This window comes from Stegodyphus dumicola, chromosome 7, assembly GCF_044657685.1.
Source record: "Stegodyphus dumicola isolate Sdum_Otavi_A_Nest chromosome 7, ASM4465768v1".
Lineage (NCBI taxonomy): Eukaryota > Metazoa > Arthropoda > Arachnida > Araneae > Eresidae > Stegodyphus > Stegodyphus dumicola.
The window spans coordinates 109,982,605-110,010,355 of record NC_140774.1 but is presented as its reverse complement, the minus strand read 5'-3'; the positions used below and the strand labels follow the sequence as shown (position 1 = coordinate 110,010,355).

The following is a 27,751-nucleotide window of genomic DNA, read 5'->3' as shown; positions in this document are numbered from 1 at the left end:
CCATAGTCATAAATAAAAAAAATCTGAGTAGACAGTTTTGTTGAGATTAAAAATGCACAGTGTAAATGATCTTATTAACAACTACTGAACAAACCGACTAACCAGAAATTTTTTCCTTACATATATAAATCCTAGACTTTCCCAAAATACTCATGCAGATAATATTTGACATAAATTACAAAGGTGAAAGGAATCAGCATAAAGTTCATAAATTTGCAGGACTAGTTTTAAAGGCCTTATAGTTAAACTTTCGAAACTAGTCTCACAAATTTTTGAATATTATACCGATTGTTGTTGCTTTAGCACCTCCAATAAAAGTATTTCGTTTTACCAAAACTATGTAAATATAGAAAGTAAGGAGTTGACAAAAAAGGCCTATTCATATACCACACTGACCACAGATTTTTCACTGGTGTTACATAAAAGTAATAAATATTATACACTGAACTAATCAACAATATAGGGCATAATATATCAATGACTTACAATTTCTTCTAACAATTAAATAAGCTTATCAATAATCCATGATTGTAATAAACGTGCTTATAAGAGTTACAAGAATTCACAAAATTTAACTCATCAGATGAGGGTTAGTGACATGCAGTGTGATAGTAAAGCATGTCAATACATGGTTCACTGTATTTAGATCGGATGATCACATTATAAAATAAGTCAAAGCATAACAATAATTTTTATTCTACATAATTCAAGTCTTTTAGGTATTCTTAGTTACAAACTTAGAAACTTGGCATAAATATGCAAAATTAGAAATGCAAGACAGAAAAATAAAAACTAAAATATGAATGATAATGACCATTAGTGGGAAAGATTATCATTACTAATAAGAAAAAAAGTAATTTTTTAGATTGGGTTCATACATATTTTTTCATGTGGAAATTAAATGCTTTTCAGGAATTTTAAGGACCGTCAATGAAAAAAATTAAGGACCTATCAAGCGAATAGGAACTGAATAAACTAAAGGAATTATTTACATCCAAACTTCACTTTTGTAATATGTAAGAATAAAATAAATCTATAAGATGCATCATTAATACTAAACACAACCTAATATTAATTTTAATTATAAAATAAATTCAAGAATAAAATTAAATTCATAAGCTTTTTAAGTAATTAGCATTAAATTATAAAATTTCTGGAAACTTTTAAGTTTTACATAATAACATATTTTAAAGAAGATCAGTGTCTTTTTATTGAAATTTTACTCACAATTAGCTTTATATCAATTCTTTCTTTTATGCCTCATTTCCTCACATACTCATTCAGCTCACATGTTTATGCAACTTTATGTCAAGTGGCATATAGTACATACAGAGCATCTGGGATGGAGAATAATAGGTAGTCTCCCATTTCACTTTGACCCTAGTATTCCCTATTTCGTATACTTTATTTCGGTTGCTCTCTGAGTAGGGTATTTCAAAGAGAGCGTTTCTAGGTGAGGCCCCTTCTGATGATGGATAGTCATGTCCTCAAATACTGAAAGCAGTTTGTTGCTTTTGAAGTCCAAGGAAAAATTGTATTTCCTTAAAAAGTCCAATCCGAGCATGCAAGGGTCTGTAATATCTTCCACATATGCTGTGTGATAGCAGGGAGGGATGAACATGCATGGGTAAAAATTTGAAACCATCCGAATTGCTCCTTGCCATCGCTACGGATTTCTTTAAATTATCAACTTCTTTGGCAACCGCAAGAACCCTGTATCAATTGGTGTTCGATGGCAGAAACTCTTCTTTCAATTAGTTCCTTCACAGCAGAAACTCTTACTTCTATTTGTTCTTTGATGCAAGAAACTCTTTCTTCAGTTTCTACAACCTTACTTTCGACTGAGTCTATTCTACCTTCCATAGCCTCAAATTTGTTTTCTATTATACAGATGATTTCTCTTTTCATTTCGTCTTGGCCCACTTTCATTTCATCTTTAACAGCTTCCATCTTTTCTTGAATGGCTTTCATTTATCCTTTAACAGAAACTTGGACAGCCTTCATCTTTTTTTTAACCCTTTCCGGCACGCTACCTTTTAAAGTTGGAGTTTTGATTTTAAAAAAAAGGTAGGCAGTCTAATTAGGACTAGAGGAGTACAAAAGTAAAATTTTGTGATCTTTTAACCTAGGCACACCTAGGGTTCGCTGTTTGATTTTAGGCAAGATTTCAAGGTAAAAATTTAAAACTAATATAGAATAAGGAGATTAGCATACAGCCAAAAAATAACATAGAAATTTCTTTTCAAACAATTCCTTTTATACCTTAAAAAAAAAATCTGGAAGATTTCTTTGAAAAATGAGGTCTTAAAAAACTAAACATGGCTAAAATATATGGAATGGTTTGTGTTGAGCTCCCATCTACTATAAATAAAGAAGGTTCAGAGTAACCTATAGTAACTTATAAATCCTTTTTCATTCAATTTTGCTGTGCGCACAGAAGGAAGCCTTAATTTTTCTTCTGTCACTCTTGTTACAGGCATTCAAATCCCACTTCTGACACCAAAAAGTGTTGTGTGCGTACCAGCTTGTAACGCAATGAATGTCCAAGTTGATAAAAAGTTAATACAATTTATTCTTATTCCAAGAAATAAAACAAAATGCTGAAATTTCCTCAGAGATATTTGTACAATATCGCAGTATCTCACAGTAGTTATATTTTGAACTACTTAATTATAAATAGAACTCAATTCAAAAACACAGAGAAAGCTAATCTGATCTCACCGCGAATTCGTTACAATCAATAACAGCACTAAGTAAACAACTGAAATGAGAATTGTTTTGATCCAGCTTTTATAAGCTTTTTAATCATGCACAAGAACATTCTAGTACTTCCTTGATTTTTCTAGATAGCAAAAGAGTACAATTACGAGATATCTATATTAAATGTTAAATGTTCATGCTCCTGTATTTTTAATATTTTGGCACAGCATTGCACAAGGAAATGAAACAAATTAATAACAATTCTACTAAAAATAGCAAATTAAATACAAAATCCATAACAATATGAAATAATATAATATCAAGACTGATGCCAAAATCAGGGTGGCAAAATTTTAGAATTTAGTTCACCAAGAAACACAATTTAGGGCAAATTTTTAGAATTTTGGCCAGGCACTGTGGTGTATATCGTATACTGAGACACATATGATGAATCTTTTAATGAATTGTTGGCTTTCAATTTCCTTGCTTTTTTTAATTGTTTCAACGTTTGTGTCTAATGGAAAGAAAAAAAATAAAGGGAAGATAAACAAGAGAAAGACTTGTGGGATCAATAGGAAAAATTCAAGTAATTTTGTTTTCACTGTTCTTCCAAAAATTGCTTAAAAGATAAGAAATTCATCACAAGTTTCCTATAAAACATGATCCATTATGCATTAATACCATGAAGACATTTTGTAATGTTTGTGGAATTTGTTAAGTCTATAAATTTGCCTTCAAATTCTTCTAAATCTTCTGAGGTGTAAGATTTAAATTTTGAAAGAAAAATTATCCCACCCAACTCTGTAAGAATTAAAAGCCAGTAGACATTTGGAAAAAAAAAAAAAAAAAAAAATCAGAAAAGAAAAGTGTAAAGTTAATTTTCAAGAGAAAACTGATACACATTTAAATATTCTGAAACAATTACATGGGAAAAAATATAGAAGATGAATGAAATTAATTTTTAAATAATTAGAGTAGCATTTTTGTTTTTCTAAGAAGTGTTTCAGAAACTAGGCTTTACAGCATCCTTGATCTTACTTATTTTTCAAAATCAAAATATTTTGAAGTCATCAAATAGAAAGTATTGTTACTTTAAAAAGTGGCAGCAGGAAATAAAAGTGTTTTATTTTAATGTTATTTCTTAAATATAGTTTAAATAGATTATCCTTATTTTTATGATCTTTATTAATGCTATAATGTATGTAAAAATTGTCAAATAATTACATAATAAAAAGATTAATATATTTTTATTACATAATCTTTATATAATAAAAAGCTGATGTCTGGTATTTCAGAAGACATTCCATATTTTAAAAGATTAATTTTCAGATTATGTATGACTAAGCAATTAAATAAGATAAACTTTGATAACCCTTGTCCATGTTAAAAACTATGTAGAACACTAATAGTGCATTATTTATGCTCATCAAAGATCAAATCTCTAAATAAAAATTCTTGATAAACTGCTCTTGAAATCGCCAAAATGTTGATAAGTAGCTAAATTTAGCATTGCATAGTAAAAGACATCACATCTTAAAAAGTGAAAAAAAAATTTGATGTAATATTTTATGAACTCCTAATTTGTAAAAAGAAATTATTTTCAAATGTCCAGGTTTCAATAGAGGCAGGCCTCTTACATAAATCTCGAGTATCCACCTTTTATATTAAGAAGTAAGAAAGAATTAAAACATTAACCCATGAAATACATATTTGTCAATGCATTGCAAAAATATATTCCTCCAAAATGGTAATTCACACTCAAAATGTCGCCCCCCCCCCGGAAAAAAAAAAAAAAAAAAAAAAAAAAAAAAAACAGGGAGAAATGTCAGATGAGTAAAATTAAGGACATTTTGCCAATTTTTCAGAAATTAAGGACTTTTAAGGACCAAAAATCATTTGCAAAAAGGATAAAAAATCTAAGGGCTTTAATTATTTTTAAGGATCGCATGAACCCTGTTAAATTATCATACCTTTCCAAATACATAAATAAAATGCAACACTTCTGACACCCTAAAATTACATCCTACATTATACAAAACATTAGTGGATTATTTCTCTAATGCTAATGATGGATTCAACAGACTAAACCATTCTTACAGTCAATAATATGTATCAATTACTGCTCTTATGTAATATTAGTACTTTAAAAATTAATTATATTTTGCATGCTATCAGTTTTATTAGCCAAACATACATGATGAACACATACCACTCTTGGTTATCTCTTTTTTAGTGAAACATTAGAAAACCAGAAATTCAAAATATTTAATCACTATCTTATAATCTATCACAAAGATAAATTATAAGATAGAAGAGGGATATTACAATGAAAAACAAAAGGGATGCCTTACTTCTTAATTTAAATATAAATTCATAAACTTAAGTTTGTTAAGCAGTTTTATGACTAGTTACACATTTATTACTTGTCATGTGATACAAATGAGAAAAATAACTCAATGACAACAGCTTGAGAGAATAAAAGGACCACTCACTGGCACTCATCTTCAGTCATTTTAGATTCATCATTACACCGATAGAACTTTCCCTAAAATGGTAAAAATATATTATACACAACAGAAAAAGCTACATTAAGAGTGGAAAATATTTAATAGAGGGAAAAAATGACATACTTTACCTTGTCAAGAACAATGTAAAAAAATATGATAAATTCTTTTCACAAAAATAGAAGTAATGTGGTTCATAAAAAAGTAAAAATTTTTCATTTAATCAAATTTAAGTTTCAAAAATTCAAAAATAGCAAGAATTTTTTTTTTCTTTTTCTTTTCAATACCAAAGAAAAAAAATGACAGCTCAAAACTAACAAAATGCAAAAAGTATCATTATGCATCAACTATTTACTGCATCACACAAATCTTGCTAACTGCAGGGCTCACAAAAATACACAGAAGCAAAGAGTATTTCTAGGAAGTGATAGCAGAGTAAAATGCCACAAGAGAATAAGACAGGAAGCTCAGTGCTCGAAATGGAAATAGTGGCAATAAAGATTATTATTAAAAAATTTTTTTAAATATTAATGCCTTGTTTTTAAAGTTATTATAATATTTTATTATTAGAAAATATAGATTTATTACTTAAAATAGCAATTCTAAGTACAAATAAATTATTTTAATTATTAAAAAAACTGAATTTTAAAACTTCTAATTTTGCTTATGTAAGTAAATTCTAAGCCTTGCAAGCATAAAATTATTTTTTTAAACATTTCTTAAGTAAACAGTATAAATAATTTGATTCTCCAACATATTAGTATTAAAAATTTAATATATTTAAGATTTAGATTTAGTTTAACTTCAGAAAACAAAAAGAGGTGCACTGGTGCAATAGAAAAATTGAAAACTGAAATTAAGATACAAATGCAGGGATAAGGATATATCTAAATTCATGCAAAAAAACAACTAAAGGTGCAAAGGTGCAAAGAAATGCTTGAAATATTCAAACAGAATCCCATTTCATTTGAATACCTACACAGGGATGTTTAATTAAAAAAAAACCTGCTATTGCAAATTTTTTAATTAAATGTAACATTTGAATGAATGATGACTTCTAGCATTTGCAAAGTAAAGAAAACATTTGCATTTTAAGGATACACTTGAATTTTTACCAAAAAGTATAAATTCCTCTTGTAAGAGTAAAATATAGCTTACAGTAATAAAATCATATAAATATGATAATTGAGTAAAAAAGCACCTGGTCTTTATTCACTATCATATGAGTAACAAATGTTATATGAACAGATATTTTTGTGTTTGTCATAATTCTGGAAATATGAGGTGTAGCAATGACCATTTTCTGGCTATAAAACATGTTTTGTATTTTAGAAGACATTTCATATTTTAAAAGATTAATCTTCAAGATCTGTATGACTAAGCAGTTTATTAAGACACACTTTGATAATTGTCCATGTTAAAAACTGTGTGAAACTCTAATAGTACATTATTTATGCTCACCAAAGAAATTATTTCAACTGCAGGGTTTAAATGCACAGTTAAATGAATCCCAACACATTTTCAGATGACTCTGGGCCTACAGATTTATTACAGTATAGCAGATTTCTACAAAAGAGTTTCTTAATTGTTATAAATCAAGTCTATACTATCTCATGAGAATTATGAAGGGGTGCAAATGATAAGAGAATATTTCTGTAGCATATACAATCACTCAAAACTTCAAATGCATCAAAGCATCCAATAGAGAGTGAATGAAAATATCTTATACCAGTGATTCTCAACTGATGGTACACGTACTACTGGTGGTACGAAAAGAAACAAAGTATTTTAACGAGTAAATTCAAAAATTAAATGTCGGGATGTTGGGACATTTAATTTTTGGGGGGCATTTCTCCAAGTTTTTTTCTCTAACACTGTACACATTTATGCGATTTGAGCATTGTTCAAGGTCAGTAGCTGCTCATAGACTTTAGCAAAATAATCTGCTTTTTTTACAAATATTCTTTGTCTACACTTTATGTCCTTGTAATTTCTGGGCTCATATTGCTCTATTTTCAGTTAGAATAATTTTTTTTTTTTTTTTTTTTTTACGTCGATTTGCTATCTCTAACAGCAGTTAATTTGTCTTCTTGTTGCTTTGTATTCTTTACTTTTCTATGCGATTTGAGAGTATCGTTGTTTGATTTTGAAGAACTCGTAATACATTGTGCATTTAAATATTTGGAAAAAAATAATAAAACTAAATAGATTTTCAAAACGGAAAAATGACTAGGACTGACTAAGCGGAAAAGTGATGACTCACAGATGATGGATCCAGGACAATCTACTACTAAGAATATTGAAAGGAAAAGAAGAAAAATACATAATGAAAGTCATTTATCATTTGGGTTTACTTGTAAAGGAGATGAAGTGGACAATCAACATCATTGTGTCCATTGTTCAACCTCAATTGTTCAAACTATCTATTATCCAAATCAAAGTAAACCATTGTTTCTTAAAAGCCATCTTAAACCTAAGCATGCAAATTTAAAGGATAAATCTGAAAAATATTTTAAGTGGAAATTATTAGTTCCAAAATAGTAAACAAGTAAAGAAAACTCTTGTTACTCAAGTGAAAAGGCTTTGGAAACTAGTTATTGAGAATTGAAAAGACTGGGCAGGCTCCCACTATTGCAGAGAACCATATATTACCAGCAGCTAAAGATATAATTTTAGCATTATTCAACAAAAAAGTGGCTAATGAACTTAATAATATTTCTTAATAATTATATTTCATTATCAAAGTGACACAGTAAGTCGCCGAATTCATGAAATGGCAAATTCCATAAAAGAGACACTTATTTAAAAGAAATAAAAAATATTGAGTATTTCGCATTGCATTTAGAAAGTACTGATATAATAAACTTTGTTAAATTATTAGTTTACATATGTTTCGGTGAAGATAGACGAATAGCAGAAGAGTATTCATTTTGTAAATCTCTTCATGATACAGCAAGTGCAAATGGAATTTTCAAAGTAATTTACAGTTTTATAATTATGGTATCATTTAATTTAGAAGCCAAACAAGAAAAATCAGCATTATATTTTCAAATTTTCACAGGTCTAGTTTCGATGGTTTTACCTAACCATCATCTTCAGCTGCAAAAGCGCAAATGAACGAGATAAGATATAGTGATTAGATGAGAAAAGATAAGAAAGAACGGACAAGTGGCAAGCTACTGGCACCATCTGTTGATGAAGCCAGAATTAAAACATAATATTTTTAAAGGCTGAAGGCAACGATGGATTGGAATCAGGGTCATAAAGTATAACAGAAAGATTTTTTTGAATGTGAAATGCTTCTAGAAAATCCAGTTCACCAATGGAAGATGTTTTTTTAATAATTTTGGCTGCAGAAAAATTGAAAGTGTGATTTTCGGACCAACAATGCTGGGCAACAGAAGACTTCTGTGTTTTCTTTTTTCTAACATATGCCTCATGTTCCTTAACGCGAAATTTTAAGACTCTCTTAGTTTGACCAATATAAATTAAAACACACTGGCAAGGAATCCTGTAAATACCCCAGGAATTCAAATCTGGAATGGGGTCTTTGAGTATGGAACTCGGAATTTTATAGATGGGAGAATAAACGACGCAAAAGTTAAATTTCTGTAAAATACGTGCAACTTTATACCTAATTGATGGAAAGAAGGGAATAACAACAGAATTTTTATAATCTCCTAAAACAAGAGTGTGCCTTTTGGTGTGTTGAGATGAGAATTTTTTAACTGCTTGATTAATAAGGTTGGGTGAAAAGCCCCTGTCAATAGCTACTGCTTTTAAATAATTTAGTTCTTCATCAAGCGACAGTTTGGAGGAACAAACTTGAAGAGCACGGAAAACATAGGAATAAAATGAAGCTAACTTTTGTTTAGGCAGGTGACATGATTTGAAGTGTGGCGGAAAGCAAACTGATGAAGGTTTATGGTAAACCGCAGTACTGAAGTTGGATGTGCTACGTGTGACCAAAATGTCGAGAAACTGAAGAGAATTGCAATTTACAAGTTCAAAGGTGAACTGAATAGCAGGGTCAATAGAATTCATTGTTGAAAGAACTTTATTTAAATCATCTTTATTACCTTCAAACAGAGTAAAAGTATCGTCTATGTAGCGGAACCATGCCGGGAAGTTTAAAGTTTCAAACAATTTTGATTCATAATAATTTAATCAAGCAGTTAAAAAATTCTCATCTCAACACACCAAAAGGCACACTCTTGTTTTAGTAGATTATAAAAATTCTGTTACATTCTCTTCTTTCCATCAATTAGCAGTAAAGTTCTACGTATTTTACAGATATTTAACTTTCGCGTCGTTTATTCTCCCATCAATAAAACTCCGAGTTCCATACTCAAGGACCCCAATCCGGATTTGAATTCCTGGGGTATTTACAGGATTCCTTGCCAGTGTGGTTTAATTTACATTGGTCAAACTAAAAGATCCTTAAAATTTAGCATTAAGGAACATGAGGTATATGTTGGAAAAAAGGAAACACGGAAGTCTTCTGTTGCCTAGCACTGTTTATCCAAAAATCACGCTTTCAATTTTTCTGTAGCAAAAATTATTCAAAAAACACCTTCCATTGGTGAACTGGATTTTCTAGAGGCATTTCACATTAAAAAAATCTTTCTATTAGAGTTAACAACCCTGATTCCAATCCATCTTTGCCTTTAAAGAAATTATGTTTTAGTTCTGGTTAAAACATAATTTCAGAATAAACAGATGGCTCATTCATTTGTGCTTTTGCAGCTGAGGATAATGGTTCGGTAAAACGATTGAAACTAGTTCTGTGAAAATTTGAAAATATAACGCTGATTTTTGTTGTTTAATTTTATGTCTGAGAATGATATTCCTTGGAATATGTGCATTGCCATATGCAATGACGGAGCTCGGGATTTAACAGGAAAATATTCAGGTATACTTTCTTAAATAAAGAAAGTCGCAGATGAAACTAAATTTACTCACTGCTCCATTCATCATGAAACTTTTATAGCCAAAACAATCACCAAAAACTTAAAAATCCTTTTGAAGCAAGCTGTGCAGCAAATTGTTAATTTTATTAAAAGCTGACTTTTAAATTCAAGAATATTTACAATTTTATGCCATGAGATGGGTAGTGAACATGAAACTCTTTTATTATATTCTGAAGTAAGGTGAAATTCCACAAACAAAGTTTTTAAAACGTCTTTTTGAACTTTGATCAGAAATGCAAATTTTCCTCTGTGATTCAAAATTTGAATTGCAAAAATGTTTATTTAGTGAAATATGGTTGGTGCATTTAGCAAATTCAGCTAATATTTTTGGAAAGTTAAATAAGTAAAATTTAGAATTACAAGGACAAAGTGAATTTGTTTACCATTACAGATAAAATAAATGCAATGATAAAAAAAGTCGAGCTAATAATCAAAGAATTGGATAATAATCCTTTAAGCTTTTTAGCACTTTTAGAAATTTTTCTAACCAAAAATAAAAGAAGAATTGGCATCCAACATTAAAAATCACTGTTTTTAATTGATAAATAATTTCAACATGTGTTTTCCAGAGGATTATCAAAAAGAAACTTGGATTAGAAATTCATTTCGTTCAAATGTACCTGAAATTTTATCTCATGAAAGAAAAGAACAGTTGATAGAAATTTCCTGTGATCAAACTCTAACTGAAATTTCAAAAATAACACACTTGTTATCTTTTCGCTGAACCGGGGGGAAAAAAAAAAAAAAAAAAAAAAACGAATTTAAAGGCATTTCAAATAAAGCTATTAAATTTTTACTGCCGTTTTGCACAACCTATTTGTGTGAACAAGGGTTTTCTTCCATGTTATATTTGGAAAAAAAATAAAATAAAATAAAATACAGAACAAAATTAAAAGTGGATACTAATTTACAATTAAAACTAAGTGAAATATGACCATACATAAAGAAACTGATCTCTCTTAACAGGCCCAAATTTCGCACTAGATTTTAGAATTAAAGTATTATAACTTAAATTTTGATAATCAAAATAGTAACCAATTTTTAATCTAATATTCTTTTATGTGTGCATGTTTATACAAATTGGCAATAGGTTTAGCAAATGGCAAAATATCTTTTTTTAATGGCCAGGTGTTTTATTTAATAGCCTTGCGCAACTACAAGTGGCCGGAAGTGGTGGCCATTTCATTAAGGAAGCATCTATTAGGTGTCCACCGTTATCTCCTATGAAGGGATGGACAATTACAGTTATGCCTTCCCCGGGATTCGAACTGTGCAGATCACTAAGGTAGTCAGGGTCACTAATCACTGGTGTGTAACTGATAAAAACACGAAGTTATGACGTATTAAACCTATGAAGAAGACATAGGTTTAAAAACTGGTTAATATATAAGTTCCACTCTCCACAACATAGATCATATCCATGACAATGTAATGATTAATTGATTGTATATTTATTTTTCATACGGATTATTATGTAACAAATATTGTATAGATGACTTTGTCAATTTAGCACTGTAATATTACTATCATTGATTCAGTGAATGCCAGTGGATGGTAGATTCTTTTCCATCGCATGGACATAATTCTGATTGGTGTAGAACCTTAGGTCGGAGGTTCGGTCACTAATCACTACACTGGCTAGGCAGTTCTTTCCTTTTCACTTCCTTGTACAAAGTAAAAAGGAAGTATTGTAATCGCGAAAAGTTTCAGGCAGCATATTTCAACTAAAATATTCATTTTGACCACTATCGAATGAAATTTAATGATGTTTTTGCGTGATATCTGTACGTAAGGACAGAATAAAAGACTCTTTTCCTCCAAAAAAATTATAAATTCTGAAGAGAATTTTTCGTGACCTCTGTTCTAACGTATGTACGTACATATCTTGCATAACTCAAAAACGAGTAGCCTCAGAACATTGAAATTTTGTATATAGGACTGCTATAACATTTAGATGTGCACATTGTAAATTTCTTGCTTTAAAAAATTATTGAATTATGTTGTTCTTATCTTCCGGTTAAGGTTTTTATGCCTTTAGTAAATCTGTATGCAATATTTTTAGAATTATTGACAATTTTAAAGTTGTTTAACCTTCCAGCGGGCGCGCCTTCTGTGCCAACAAGAAAGGTCGCGCATATTTCTTAGATACGCTATTATAAAAAATAAATTTTCCAGAGCAAAAATATTAAAATTAGCTTGTAAATAGTTAAATGTTAATAAGTACAATTGAGTTAAATAATATTAACTTTAAATTAAGGAAAATAAAATAAGTATAAAGGAAAAAAACAATATAAAATGGACTAAAGACTTATCAAACTAACTTGAAAGTAAAACAAAATTAAACTGCCAATATTTCAATTGAACATTTATATTTTTAATCAGTAAGTGAAAAACACATTAAATATTACATAACAAATCAATTTCATAGTCACTTCATTGCATCGGTGCAGTCTGAACAAATATGTTTACAGTGCTCTAGACAAATGAATTTTAAACAAATCTCACAGCTGAACCTCGTAATTCCAGTATGCTTGTCATTTTGGCAGGGTTTGCATCTTTTTTTCCCTGAAGTCATTTCTTACACAACAGCTAACTCTGCTTTTCGTTTCAACAATTTAAATTTCAGCTCACTTTGAAGAGAGTTAGGGATTCTTCTTTCAACGTTTTCCTTCACAAGAGCATTTGCTAACTTTCGCAGATATTATCTTCTAAGTAATTTTTCACTATTATTTGTTGAATGAATTATGTAGCTGTTGATTGCTGCTATATTCAGCATAGAGAAGAAAACTACAAGAGTCCATACCTCCTTTGGTATGATTGTAAAATGCGATAATCTCAGGCTTTTTTTGGTCTTGAGTATTTTCATCTATTGCTACGTCATCATGAAGATTTGAAATCAAGATGACGTTTGTATAATGTTTGGGTACATAGGAGAGAAGTGTCATATTTTTTCTAAATCCAAAAAGACTCGTATTGGGTTCCCGAGTTTTCGCCAGCTTGAACTGATCTGGAATTTGAGGTTTATTGTTTTTCAAAGTACCTACAAATGACAATTTTTTTCATCTATTTCTCGTACTAACTCAAAACTTGAAAACCAGTTGTTTGTGGTTACATTTCTTCCGGTGTTATCAATAGGTTCTGTCAACCTTTTTACAACATCTTGTGGTTTGTTGCTTACGTAAAAAGACAATCTGTAACATTCTCTCCAAGTGAATAGCACTTCTGGCAATTAAGGACAAACTTTTCAAAAATGTTTCTTATTGGAGCCAAGCGGTCGACTTCTCTTCGTTCTGCTCTTGTGTTTATGTCATCAAACCGTAAAGCTCTTAGTAAAAACAAAAATCTCTTCAAGTTCATTACTACTTTAAATTCCTCCATTCTCCACAGTTCCTCAAGATTCCAGAAATCTGTTACCATGATAAATACCAGCTAAGTACAGTAAGCCCAAAAAAGCTTATTTCTGCTGTCCCTTATACAAGAATAATTAGACTTCACAGAAGAAATAAACTTATTCGTATCTTCAGCGATGATTTCTATCAAACTATCAGTAAAGAGGCATTTCCATATATCCAAAATATCTGTTAGATATTTAGCTTTACCGATGACTCCAGAAACATGAACACATGTTACGAGGCGCTCGTTTAGTTTTCTTTTTATGCCATGTCCAAGAATCGATGACTTTTCTGTTTTATGAATTATATACATTTCGGAAGAATTATCATCATTATTTCCCTCTTCAGAATTCCCCTCTGCACTTATCTCCGATTCTGAATCACCTTTTTCTGAAATTCACTCTTCTTCATCTGTAATGCTTTCATCTAAAATAATGTCCTCTTCACTGTCACATATAAGCATATTTCTTATAATCTCAAGATCCTTCGGATCATTCATGTTGAGTATTTTACTTTTATTCGCCATAACTGAAAAGAAAAGAACAAAAATATCATACATGGTCGCGCCTATGTGACGCATACAGTGCTTCTATTTTATCATTAAAAGTAATTATGCACACAAATTATACAAAATTATAAGATTTAGATGCAAAAGAATAAAGATTTTCTATAATAAAAAAGGAAATTAGATATAGCAAAAACTTACTTCAACGGTCGCACGTATTTCTGGAATACAAATAGTAAATCTGCAGACTCGCATTAACCCCTCGAAATCCAGCAGACGACTGAAAGAAGGGCGAACGAAGAGGAGAGAATAGCCAAGAACACGCGGTCATAGCGCCTTGTGGTCTACGAAAAAAATGCAAAATTAAAATCTAGTGTATGTCACACATACGCGCGCCCGCTGGAAGGTTAAGTGCCACTAAGCTTAATACTTCTCTTGATGGCGGCCATTGTTTGTTTACATTTGAAACAGCAGGATAGTGGATTTGTTACCAAGCTAGAGAAACTTAGCTTCGCAATAACAAAGATAATGCCTTCATTTATTATTGCCAATTAAATCATGCTTAATCCTTTCTGGAATTTTTCGAGGACATATGTGTTTAAGATTTACTTCGTAATTTTTAATACAGATATTTTCACTTTTTATGTATTTCTGCCTTGTCGCGAAGTGAGAATTGAATTAATTGAATGAGAAGTACTCAATCGTCTGTGAAAAACTGTTCTTTTTTGTTTTGTTTGCTTAATTTCTTTTATACATCGTTCTAACGTTATTATAGTATTTGAATAGAACATGTGGCAACGATTAGATAATTCTTTAAATGATATAAATTTTGTGCATTCTGAGTTATAATATGAACGAAATATAATACTGTTAAGTGAACCTAGCGCCAGAGTGTCGTTATGGTAAACAAATAGAGTGAATTTTAAAGAATGCATTTATTCTATTGTGGTTTATGCGCTGTCGGCGAAATAGATTTAATTCAATCCAATAATAAGTTTAAATGAAATGCAAGAAAAAGTACGTATAATTTAATATTCCGTACATGGAAGTCATGTGGTGTATACATCAGATATTTTATTATATAATTTCAACTGAGAAATTGAAAAAAACCGCTGTCTTATACTATTGCACAGCTACCTATAGTCTGAAAAATTCCTTCCAGACAGAAGAGACCGTCATTTTATGAGACCTATTTAACTTATAACATTTGGGGAGAAGGGAGGAAAATGTGTTACTTTAGACTACACTGCTCAATTCCATTGTTTCAATGTCCAATACTGATGTCTTTGAGTATAATGATGATGCTAGAGGAACCCTACAGGATAGGTTATCTGTCAAATTCAATGCAAGACAAATAAAGATAGACAATTCTTTTAGAAACATTTTGTATATGGATAACAATGAAATGTTTTATGATTTCATACAAATTAATCTTTCTATTAGCTGTTATCACTCATAACAGCTAATAAGAATTCCACAGAAGACTAGTGCCAGTGCATTCCCACCTGCTGGCAGAATTTAGGAATGGCCAAATTTTTAGAATTTTTAGAAAATTCGTAGAAGAGGCATTTGGCCGCAAAATTTAGGACCCACGGAATAACAAAAGGAAGCCCTATCTTGGTATATCAGTTGCATGGAGATCTATATAATTTTTGGTTTAGCAGTGTAAAAATGTTGCCATAATAAATTTATGACTTCATAAACTAAAAAAAAAAAAAAAAAAAAAAAAAAAAAAAAAGAACTGCATGATAGCCAATACTGATGACCCATATCTCTTTCCTCTATAACATATGCACAAATTAGTTGTACTTTAACTGATAGTCTCATGATTTATGGTCTATTAGAGTATATGAATACAGTGGAGGTCTATGACTTCAATACATTACCAGTGCTATTCTATCAGTTTTAGATATGATCTACGCATAGGAGGTTCCTCACAGTCATGATAAATAATGTTATAAATACAGGCATATGATAAAAACTAAAAAATCTTATGTTTGGGTAATATTTTCTCCAACATTACTATGCACTGACTCTATGTATCAGTGAAAAAATTACCACAACTTTGCATTCTATCATATGAGAGTGTCCTACATCAGCTATTAAATATACTGTTAATTTATGGAAAATTTCTTAAAAGATATGCTTGAAGAGTTAAAATACATTATAAATAGCATTGGATTAATAGAAACTTAAGAGTTAAGTTCTGTGTGATGATAAAATTAATTCAGGTTCGATTAACTGATGTTTTACTTCAGGGAAAAAAATCAAGCATTTTTAAAACAATAATTATTTACTGCATCTACATGAAGCATGACAAACCAGAAAATGATCTATGCAGTTTTAAATTACATCATTTATTATTCTTGACAATAGTAACTTCAATATATATCCCTCTTGAAAAATTAATACAAATTTGCAGATGGTAAACTATATAATGCAAGACAAGAAATTTCCATAAAGTAGGAAATATGGGATATTTACAGCTGAATTCCGCAGTAAGCAAAACCTTAAAATTTTCAAATGTTTCAATTTGAAGTATCATTCAAGTCTTATCCTAAAATACAAAATTATATATTTCAACTCAATACAGTGAAATGAGCTATCGTAATAATATGAGCAACATTATAGTTTTTGAATATTTCAAGCATTGTGAACAATAAAACATTCCACAAATCATCTATGTGCAATGTGCAGACTAGCAGCCAAAAATGTTAATTTCCTTGACCACTTTTTCATGTTTGATAAAAACTGCAAATCATCATGATAATTTTTAGAAAAAGAGTTCAGTTTTCATTCGAATCAATTTCTATTAATATCACTTCATTAACCAACTTCTTAAAATTAAAAAGATGAAATACATAACAGAAAAATTTAACGAGGCAAATTTTTCAAGAGCTTTTAATTTACTCTAATAAAAGGTTGAATTGTTTTTACCGAAAATATACCAGTACTTTTATTATACTTTATATGAAACTGGTAGTTAGAACAGGGCTTAATTTCTAAAATTAGAAATGTAGGAGCCCTATGGAAGACCATCAGGAAAGAGGAGCAAGAATAAATAAATAAATAAAATGACTAATCAAATCATTAATAATTAATTATTAAAACAATTAAATAATCAATTATTAAAACAATCAAAAATTGATTAATTAAAATCATTAAAAAATCAATGATTAAAGTAATTAAATAATTAAAATTTAACAAAATGTAAAGAGATAAATTAAAAATAAATAAATAAGGTAAGTTAAATTGAGATCAAATTTCTGTCGAAAAATTGTTCAGTTAGAATGCCAGAGCCTTCTTATTTTGGACTCCAGTGCACTCCGATTAAAATTAGGATTTATTACAAAAACTAAGAAGTACCGGAGCCAGGCCCTGGCACAATTTAAGCTCCGAGTTAGAAACTATATTTGAAATGTAGGATTAGATTACAATCAAAAATTTATATTAACTTGCAAGTACACATAGTTTATTTTAGCTTGTATATAAATTAGAACTTGTTTTATGGTTTTATTATTATCTACAACATTTGAAGCTCATATAGTTTTATCACACAGTTTTTGAAAATATAAAAAAAATGTAAAATCCTAAATACAAAAGAAGGGATTCCTTAAAATTTTCAGAAAAATCTTATAAGTAACAGGTACTTAACATATAAGTAATAAATACAGGAATCCAAAGAAAAAAGAAAAAAAAAAAAAGAAAAGAAAAGAAAGAAGGTTAATGAAGCATCTCTAATTATATGTAAAACTCTTGATTTTGATAATGGCACACAGACTATTTTGCACAAAATAACTGCGCATAATGCCACAAAAGCAGACACAGTACTCGACATTGACTCACAAATGAGGCCACTCTTTTTGCTTTTATATGTTACCTTGAAAAGTTGTACTCCGATCACAGCAAACATGAACTGAAGCAAGTAGGTGACCAACATGATGTTTCCTATAGTTTTGACTGCTACTATGACGCACTTGACTACGTACTAGAGGGCAAAACAAAGGTGGTAAATTTAATAATCGGTAGGGCTGCCAGGTTTAAAGAAAAAAAAAAAAAAAAAAAGGTTCTTCTAAAAATTATTTTGTCTTTGTGATTATGACTTCTTAATTATCCAAAAACTTCTGTAATGTCTCCATATATTTTTTATAAACTAATTCCAGACCTACGAACTAATAGCAACATTCACAAGCTTTCATAGATTATCTTCAATATGACAGTTTTGAACAGTAATGAATAATGGAAAATTATTTTTTCTTTCATAATCAGGGCTTAGCAATGCATTATACATTTAAAAAAATCATTACGGGGTAAACCTGTACTGAATATCAACTTTCAAAAGAATTATTCAATATAAGAATATATATTTAACCAAACTGAAGAGTTAAAATGTTGCAGAATGTTTGGCCTAGATACGTTTCATCCACTTTGCTTTGTAGTCATCATGTACTTCAAGAATTTCAGTATTCCCCCCCCCCCCCACTTTTAAATAACATGATTATTTTAACAACCACAAAGCTAGGTAACTAAAATATTACACTAAGTAAATTTTCCAATTGAAAGAGAATTTTCTAAGTTTTTAATACAATTTCTTTTTCAGTTTATCATAAAATTTTTAATGTGCGTTTAAAAATTATAGAGTAAGTAATTTGATCAAAGAAATGAATCTTTATGATTATCTTTATGCCTATGCTTTAAAGTATTCAAATAATATAAAGAAAGATTTTAAAATTGTTTTTGCAAAATAATGCATTTTTTTATCTTATATGATACTTTAAGTAAACACCAAGTTCTCAAAAAATTTAGTTAAGTTAATATACCTGATGTTATGCTTTACAAGTTGTACTGAATCTTGTTATGAAGCTAGATCAGTCAAGGATGGTGCCAGAATACTTAACCTCCCAAAGGCAAAGAACATTTTAAGTGTCTCTAAATATTGCCTTTATACACTGTAATAAATACAATGAAATCTCTGTAAGATGACCATTCAGTCGATTTCATCTCTTGTGAAGGTAGTCAATACTTTTATTTAATCACATTTTCATGACTACTATTCACTTTCACAAGTGATCGTCTTATTGAGATAATCACTGTGAAAGGTTACATTACATATGTATTTACAATATTCAAATAATATTTATTTTATATTAAATTAAATAATATTTAAGCACGCTTTTAAAATGTAAAAGATTAAATAAATTGTCTTTATTTTTTGCTCATGAAAAGAAATGTTCTCCCAAATCTTGCCACTCCTAAGTGATTGTGTAAGTTTGCCTCATGATATAACCAGCTCTGAATGAAACACAGTCATTAAGTTAGGCTTGAGGAAATTCATAGTAAAATAATAAATGAGCATAACATTTTTAGCATTTTCTAAAGTTCATAAATAATAGTAATACTAGCAAGAGCAAATATTTATTTATTTTTTAAGAATGAGATTTAAAATTGCATAAGTAAAATTTATTATAAAACTGGAAAGGGGACTTGTAAAACAGAATCATGAAAAATTTTCATTTTGAGAAAATATGAGAAAACTGAAAAGATTCAAACTTTACAAATAGACACATTAGGAAAACACACATATATATACATATTATAAATCTAAAATTTGTCTACGTGAATGAATAGATAGCTTTGCTTAAAAATTTTAATTCATCTGTGGTCTTCCTCACCTGGTTTAAAAACCTACTTATTTTGAGTATGTTTTTACTTTGTCCTTGAATTATAAACTAAGTTATTAAAAAAAAAAGAATAATTTCTATGACTTGAAATGAAGGGCATTATCAAAATTGTCATATTTAGCTATTACAAGGGATCAGCATAATACTAGTCACTAATTTGGTAAAGTGATGAACACAATACTTATGTTACTCAAGATCGGAGAACGGCTAAAAATTTAAGAATTTTTTCAAACCTTCTGATTTCATTTAATTTCCATGGTTGACTGAACAAAACAGTTTAATCAGATTAATTTAACTGTTGTTGCTAAATTAAAATAAATAGTTGTTATCTAAGGCAAGAGGAAAAACATATATCTAGAGAAATCCAGTAAATTAGATGCCTAAGCAGTTGAATGTAGAGAAAATAAGATCATATTAAATATATATATATACAGTACAAAGTCAGTAATCCGGACTCGGCGGGACTTCAGAGATTCCTGATTAGGGGTTTTTTCAGATTATAGATCCTCAATTTAAATCTGGTAAGATGGCATGCAGAAATTATACAATTAAAAATATGAAACCATAATTTATGAAATAAAGAACAATTATGATCTAAAGGGTATCAAAATTTACAAAAAAAAAGCTTAATACTTATTTGTTTACTTTATTAAACATTTCTTTCAATGTAAGTTGTTTAAGATGCTTCCACAAAAAATTCAAAAAGTTCCTTTTTCTTTTTTCTTATGTCATTTACAGTGGACTTTCCAAAGCCATACTCCTCGCATAATTTTGAGACGGATTTGAGACTTTATCCATTTTTTACAGCAATTCCACTTTTTGTTTAATGGACATCGAAACATGCTTTCGATTTGTAGATCCTTTGGCAGCTCCAGAATTGGAAACTCTTTTGGACATAATAGAAAGTTCAAGCTTAATTTTTATAAAATTGTTCTAACAGTCAGCAAAAAATTATTATTTTTTGCTGACTGTTAGAACAATCCTGATCCGATTAAAAGATTAAGGAACAGTGCAATCTGCAACATTAACTGAACTGCCTTAGATAATTTTAGCCTAGCTTACACCGTCCGTTATACATTAAATGTGCATGCGTAAATGCATTATGCGTATGTGTAAACGCATTATGGGTTTACACATGCGCATAAAGTTTGTAGTTTTGAGGTCCGGATTATAGATAATTATCGGATTATGGATGTCCGAATTACAGACTTTGTACTGTATATGAAGCATGGAAAACAAAACCTTTCCAGATAATCAAGATATAATATATAAAGCCTCATTATCTTAAAGAACTACATGGACTTCACCATAGTCCAATCAGCTTCTCATAACTCAATAGAATTTAAGAAAACTTTTACACGATTTACAGTTTCTTTATGTTAATAACAGTTGATTGAAATTTTAATTCTCCTCTGGAAAAATAAACATTTTATGAATGACCTTACAGTAAAGAAATAAAAAAAAGGGGGCAGGACTTTTCGATATCTATATACCTGGCAACTCTAACGATCAATGTGATTAGTAAAGGGAAGGGAGAGTGTGAGAACATCGCAAAAGCTGTTACACTCTGGACAGTCCTACCTTTAATAGCTGTACTCCAATCACAGCAAACATGAAGTTTAGCAGAAAGGTCACCAACAAGATGTTCCCTATAGTTTTTACTGCTACAAAGATGCACTGGATTACTTGCTACATGCAAATAAAATACAGCATGTCATTGCTGATCCCTCCGAATATTACCAATAATAGTGGGAAGAATAAAAGTAGTTTAATTATTTGTTCTATCAGCTATTTCTAAAGCTAATAATCAAACATAGAATGAAAATAAGAAATTTTAGAAACAATATGGATTAACTGGAAAAGCAGAGTTTTGACCTAAATACATAATAAAATTTTTTGCAAGAAAGAAATAGCAGTACAGGATAAAAAATTACAGATGATATCAAATTTAAAGTTTCTAATTTCCTACATGACCAGTTGAAAATTAGAATGCTTTTGAAGTTTGTTCAATACATTTCCCATCGGTTTTATTTATATACTATCTACATTCTATAAATATGAAATTACTTGCTTCAAGCTTAATTTTTGGTGCACCGTCGTAATTTCTTGACAAGAAAGATATATTAATGTCTTATATACTCAGGGTATTATTATATGTACTTAGCCTTATGCATTAATTTTAATATTAACAATTTATATGCATGATAAATCTTACATGTTAAAAAAGAGCTTTCCCCATAAGTCAATTGTATTTTAAATCTGAAAACTGAAGGCTTCATTTTCTCTTTGTAAATTTAGTTTAAAAAAAAAAAAAAAAAAAAAATCCCATTTCTTAAAAAATAAAGGTATTTTTTAGCTTCACTGGCAAATTCACCAACAGAAGAATGCCTTTAAAATAAAAGTCATATTACATATTAAACGTTTATCAACTTAAAAGCAACTTAAGTTTTTTTACATATTGTCATATAACAACATTTTTAGTATCTGTTATAAATAAGATGGACAGAAAGGACTTGCACAGGTTAAATAAATTTCTTATTTATTTAAAAGTTCTTTTTTATTATAATAAAGCCACTCATATTTAATAGATATGCAAAATCAGCAACGCTAAGTTTTCATACAAATGGATTATAACTGCACATTTTTATGTTAATTATTTGAAGCAGATACTTCAATTATGCACTTTCCAAATTAAATGCATGCATTTTTGCTTATTTTTTAAGCACATAAAAATTAATCAAAACATGCCTATAAGAAAATTAAAAGAAAAACCCACCACTCGTGTAAGTTAAAAGCCTTTTAACGTAGTGTCAGAAATTTTGTACATATGTAAATAATTTTAGCGAAATTATACGTGAAAGTGTAGCAATTTTTTTTTTTAATAACGTCACATGAAAATCTAAAAAAGCAAAGCTTTGTCAGAAAAGTAAGAATACAGAGGCAAGTCTGTTTAATATTGGGTAATTGGCTATTTCACTTGAGTCATGAGATATTGTCAAACTGTTGACGGTTTTGATGACTAATTTTTGTTGCCAAACTTGGTGACATTTTTTTCTGGTCCCTGTATAACTAACTGTAATGGGTTATTGTAATTGAATAACTGTGATTGATGCTATATGTAGCTGTAACTGTATCTGGCTCTCATATGCCTTCTAGTAATTTCAAAAAGTGGAAAATACTAGAAATTTCTCAGCAGATAGAAGAAAACTATATAAGACGAGGGAGAGTATCATTTTCAGAGTAGTAGTTGTTCAGCTCAGCATGAGTTCAGAGTATTGACATATCTCCATGTTAGCATCGCTCTTTAGATGTGCTTTGCATTGCATTATGTTTAACAGTCTTAAGAGTTTGAAGTGTAATTACTAATTGTACTCTGCAATACTGTGAAGAGTTGTATGAGTATTTTGATGGAAACTTACAGAACTGTGAAGTGTTTCTTTTGGTAAAATAAATAAATTTTATCAAGCTATCATTGGTTCTGTGTGCATTCAATCCATTATGAACCTGTATGCATGTAACAGTTTTTGGTGTCAGGAGTGAGGTTGAATGCTGATGTCAGGAGTGAGGTTGAATGCTGTTGGATGAGTAATGAAGACAGCTAATGGCAGGCTTTGCTGCATTCAAAGAAGAGATGAAAGCTGTTAAAGGAGGTGTGAAAGCAGGCCAAGAGGAAATGCAAGTGGGCCAAGAATCCATTACAAAAGAGCTAAAAGCTATTAAAGAAGAAATGAAAGCATGTTAAGAGGAAATGAAAAGAGAAATTGCATCCATAAAAGAAAAGATATTCGAGGCTATGGAAGGCAGAATAGACAGAGTTGAAGATAAAGTTAGAGGAATTCAAGAAAGAGTTTCTGCTGAACAGCAAATAAAAGAAAGAGTTTCTGCTATCCAACATCACATTGAAGAAAGACGCGGTTTGGATTATGTATTGCGCCAGCAGCATTCGAACATCTCATGGAGAACTTCTAAGACACCTTTTCTATCAAGCCTATTTGATATGCCTGGATGACATCATTATCATAGAAAAGTTCTAGACAACATTTATAAATCTTAGAAAAGTGCTTTGGAAATTGAAGGACGACAACCTAAAGTTAAGTCCTGCCAAATGCAAATTGTTCAGGCAGGAAGTGACTTCCCTCAGACATGTATAATCGGATGAAAGCTTGTGTACAGATCCAGAAAAAGTGTCAGCAGTTAAAGATTGGAAACATCTCGAAAATGTCCATCAGCTGAAAAGTTTCTTGGGGCTCACATACTATTGGAAATTTTTGAAAGACTTTTCTTTCATTGCAAGATCCCTTCACAAACTGTCAGACAGCAAGCAAAAGTTCTTGTGGACAAAACAATATGAGAATGCATTAAAAAACCTGAAGGAGGCTTTAACATCTGAAACAATCTTGACGTGTCCTCAGCTCAATAAACCATTTATTTGTGACACATATGAGAGTAATGTGAGAATTGGTGCTGTTTTGTTTCAAGCAATAAACAGTAAAAAATGTACCATAGCATACTGGTGCAAGTGTTAATCTAAACTGGAGAGAAATTACTGTGTCATCTGGAAAGAGTTGCTCACCATAGTTAAAGCCACAGAATATTTCCACCATTACCCCTACGGCAGAAGATTCCTTCTTCCCACTAATTATGCTTCGTTGACCAGCTCTTAAATTGAGCCCCAAAGACCAAATAGTGAGGTGAATACAGAGTCTACAGGAATACGACATAATTATCCACCATAGGAAAGGATCCTCCCACGGAAATGTCATTCCCTGTCTAGAAAATCTCGCCCAGAAAGCTGCTGCTATTGCTCCAGGGTCGAAGCAAAATACGAGTTGCTTAATCCAGTCGTACATCAAGTTACGAATTGAACATCATCCAACCCATACTCATGGAGTGATGAAGAAGTAAGGAAAGACCAGTTGAAAGACAGCGATATTAAACCCATAACTGACTGAATGGAATCTTCAAAGAGGAAACCTACCTGGAAGAACATTTCGATCTTTAGTCCTAAGATGAAACAATATTGGACTTTTTTGGACTCATTCCATAGTTGAAACAATGTCCTGTACCAGAAGATAAAATTGTATAATGGAAAAGCACTTCAATGGCAGCTGATACTTCCGAGATCCTGGACAAACTTGAAGAATTACATACCAGTTCAACAGAGGGCCACTTTGGAATACTGAAGACTTTCCACAGAGTTTGAGAGTGCTTCTATGGAAGCAATGCAAGCGCTGATATGTAAAAAAATCTTTGAATAATGCAAGGATTGAGGTGTCAATTTTGTGATGCCTGTGCGGATCAGAAAGGACAGACAAAACACAGATGAGGGAAGTTGCAATTTTACATTGTAGGAGTATCTTTTGAATGCATTGCCTTTGGCATCCTGGGACCTATGCCATGAATTCTTGATGGCAATAAATACATTCTCATTATCATTGATTACTTCATCCAGTGGCTTGAAGCATATCCTATTCTTTATCAAGAGGCTGTCATGGTAACAGAGGTAATGATACAGCATTGGATTTCCAGGTTCTGAATGTCTCTTCAGTTACCTTCCGATCAAGGGAGGATTTTACAGCAGCAATTAAAGAACTTTTCAAACTGCTCGGCATAGACAAAACCCAAATGACACATTTTCATTTGCAATCAGACAACATGGTACAGAGATTTAATCAAACCATCCTTAACAACCTCTCACTATTTTCCATTGCAGATGCTCTTTGGTCATAATCTTCGTCTGCCTTGTGATCTGTTATTTTGGTCACCCTCTGGATGTGCTTCATTGTCCGAGGAGTACATTCAAGATCTCCAGCTGCAGTTTGAAGTGATGCATATTTTTTCTCAAGAGCGAGTTAACTTGGTGATGGAGAAGACGAAGACCTGATATGACATAAGAGCTACCAGACATCGATTCAACAGAGGTGACAAGGTATGGTTATAGAATCCAATTTAAGGGAAAGAACTTGCTCCTAAACTACAGTCACCTTGGGATGGTCCTTACACAGTCCTAAACAGGCTAAACAATGTTTTAGTTTGGATCCATAAGTGTAAAGCCAAATTCTAAACCTTAGTCCTTTATTAAGACAGACTTACTATGGCCATAGGATGTACTTCCCATAGTGTATATAATGTAAACAGTACACTAAGACAACGTTCCTATTTTTTGTAAAAATTTGTAAATTTATGCATTAATTTATTGGTTTGACATTTGATTTGTTTCATGTCATGTCATTTCTTGAAATTATTGTTTTAATACTGCATTGATTTTCCTTAGTTGTAAGTGTGATTTCCTGTCCAGGGATTGTACTACCCTGGATATGCAGCTAGGAAAAGGAATCTTTGATGTTACAATTTTTGTACTTACGTAAATAATTTTAATTTATTTGTGCAACTGAATTTTTTTTTCTTTTTGTATAGTGTAACATGAAAACTTAAAGTAGCGAAGCTTTGTCAGAAAATTAAGAATACATGGACAAGTGTCATCTATTTAACATTGAGTAAATGGCTATTTTGCTGAATTGGCAAGATATTGCCAAGCTGGTGACAGTTTAAATGGCTGACTCTTGTCGCCAAATTTGGAGAATATGGCCAAAAGTAGCCAAACTTGGTCATATTTTGGTGCAGTCCCTGTATAACTGTAATGGGTATTGTAAATGAATAAGGGTAACCGATGCTATATATAGCTGTAACCATATCCAGCCCTAATATCCCTTCCAGTAATTTCGAAAAGTAGGTACTAGAAATCTCTCAGCAGCCCAGAGTAAACTATATACGACTGGAGAGAGGAGTAGTTTCAGAGCAGTAGTTGTTCAGTTGAGTGAGAGTTCGGAGTATTAAGATTTTGCCATATTAGCTTCACTCTTTGTGCTTTGAACTGCATTGTGTTTAAGGTTCTTAGTAGTTTGAAGTGTAACTACTGATTGTACTCTATGTTATTGTGAAGAGCGGTGTAAGTATTTTTGTGGAAAGTTCTAGAACTCTTAATTGTTCCTTTTGATAAAATAAATTTTATCATTTTATTTGTGTGCATTCAATCCATTACGAAATGATCTCTCAGCACATTGTAATATACTCTTGCAAATAACTCATCATTTTAATCATAAATATTAAATTTTACCCAAACATAATAATCTTCCCTATAATACAGCAGGTACCACTAGCTTAGGCAGAACTAATCATGCATGCCATAGTCTCTACTTCATACTTTTGGTGCCATACATGTACATGATCGTTGGTTTATACAACAATACTTTGTCGAAACATACCAACATGTATTTAAAAATTTTGGAGTGCTTTTATACTTATTTAAGGAAGTGTAAAAGAATGATAAGATCTCTACAGCAGTCTATTCATGCAAGCATAAATTACATTCAAAATACAGACTGATTTTATTCGCTTAGATTTTATTGCAACTTTGATTTTGGCATATATATTGCTTTATCTTGACCCTTCAGCAGGTAATTGGTTGAAAATATTGTTCATCTAACTTTCCATTATAACAACCTCAATGTGAATACTTCTGTATTCAGATCAGATAATCGCTGTGAGGAAAAAAAAAGGGGCCATTCAACAAAAGGTGGTACTTCACACTTCCAGAAGGGACATGTGTGATTGGAATTAAAGATACAATCTAATGAATATTCCATATATAAACTTTTTTGCTATAAAACTAACTTTTTTAGTGTTAACATATCAAGTGTAAAAACTAATCTTGATTAATTTTCAAGGTTCTATACAATAATGAAACTTAAGCTAATTTTAGAGTTTAGGGAAAAAAAAAAAAAAAAAAACAATTCTATTAAATTTAAAATATGTTTAGAAGAAATAAAGTTATTAAATGTTACAAACAGTTTTTAAGCCAAACAGATGAAATGCTAAGATATTCAGATATCTGTTTATTACCTTATGCCTTTTAATCACAAGTTGTGATTATCACACCAATTTAGGTAATAAAAATATTTGAGTCAAGCAGTATAAGAAGTGTATAATGCTATTTCTT

The 27,751-nt window shown here is 30.5% G+C and overlaps 1 protein-coding gene across 9 annotated transcripts in view; it reads right to left on the bottom strand.

Moving 5' to 3' along the window:
• Window positions 1-27,751, bottom strand: part of LOC118202388 (muscle calcium channel subunit alpha-1-like) — a 674,690-nt gene that overhangs the window by 126,760 nt on the left and 520,179 nt on the right. For 7 of the 9 annotated variants that reach the window (XM_085820709.1, XM_085820713.1, XM_085820712.1 and 4 more), the window contains exons 25-26: window positions 17,952-18,059; window positions 5,193-5,245 (exon numbers count right to left, since the gene is read on the bottom strand). In XM_085820709.1, coding sequence (XP_085676835.1) covers window positions 5,193-5,245; window positions 17,952-18,059 — 161 coding nt within the window. Of the gene's footprint in view, window positions 1-5,192; window positions 5,246-17,951; window positions 18,060-21,333; window positions 21,442-27,751 lie in introns of all 9 variants that reach the window. The other 2 variants (XM_085820710.1, XM_085820717.1) reach the window with 2 other exon arrangements.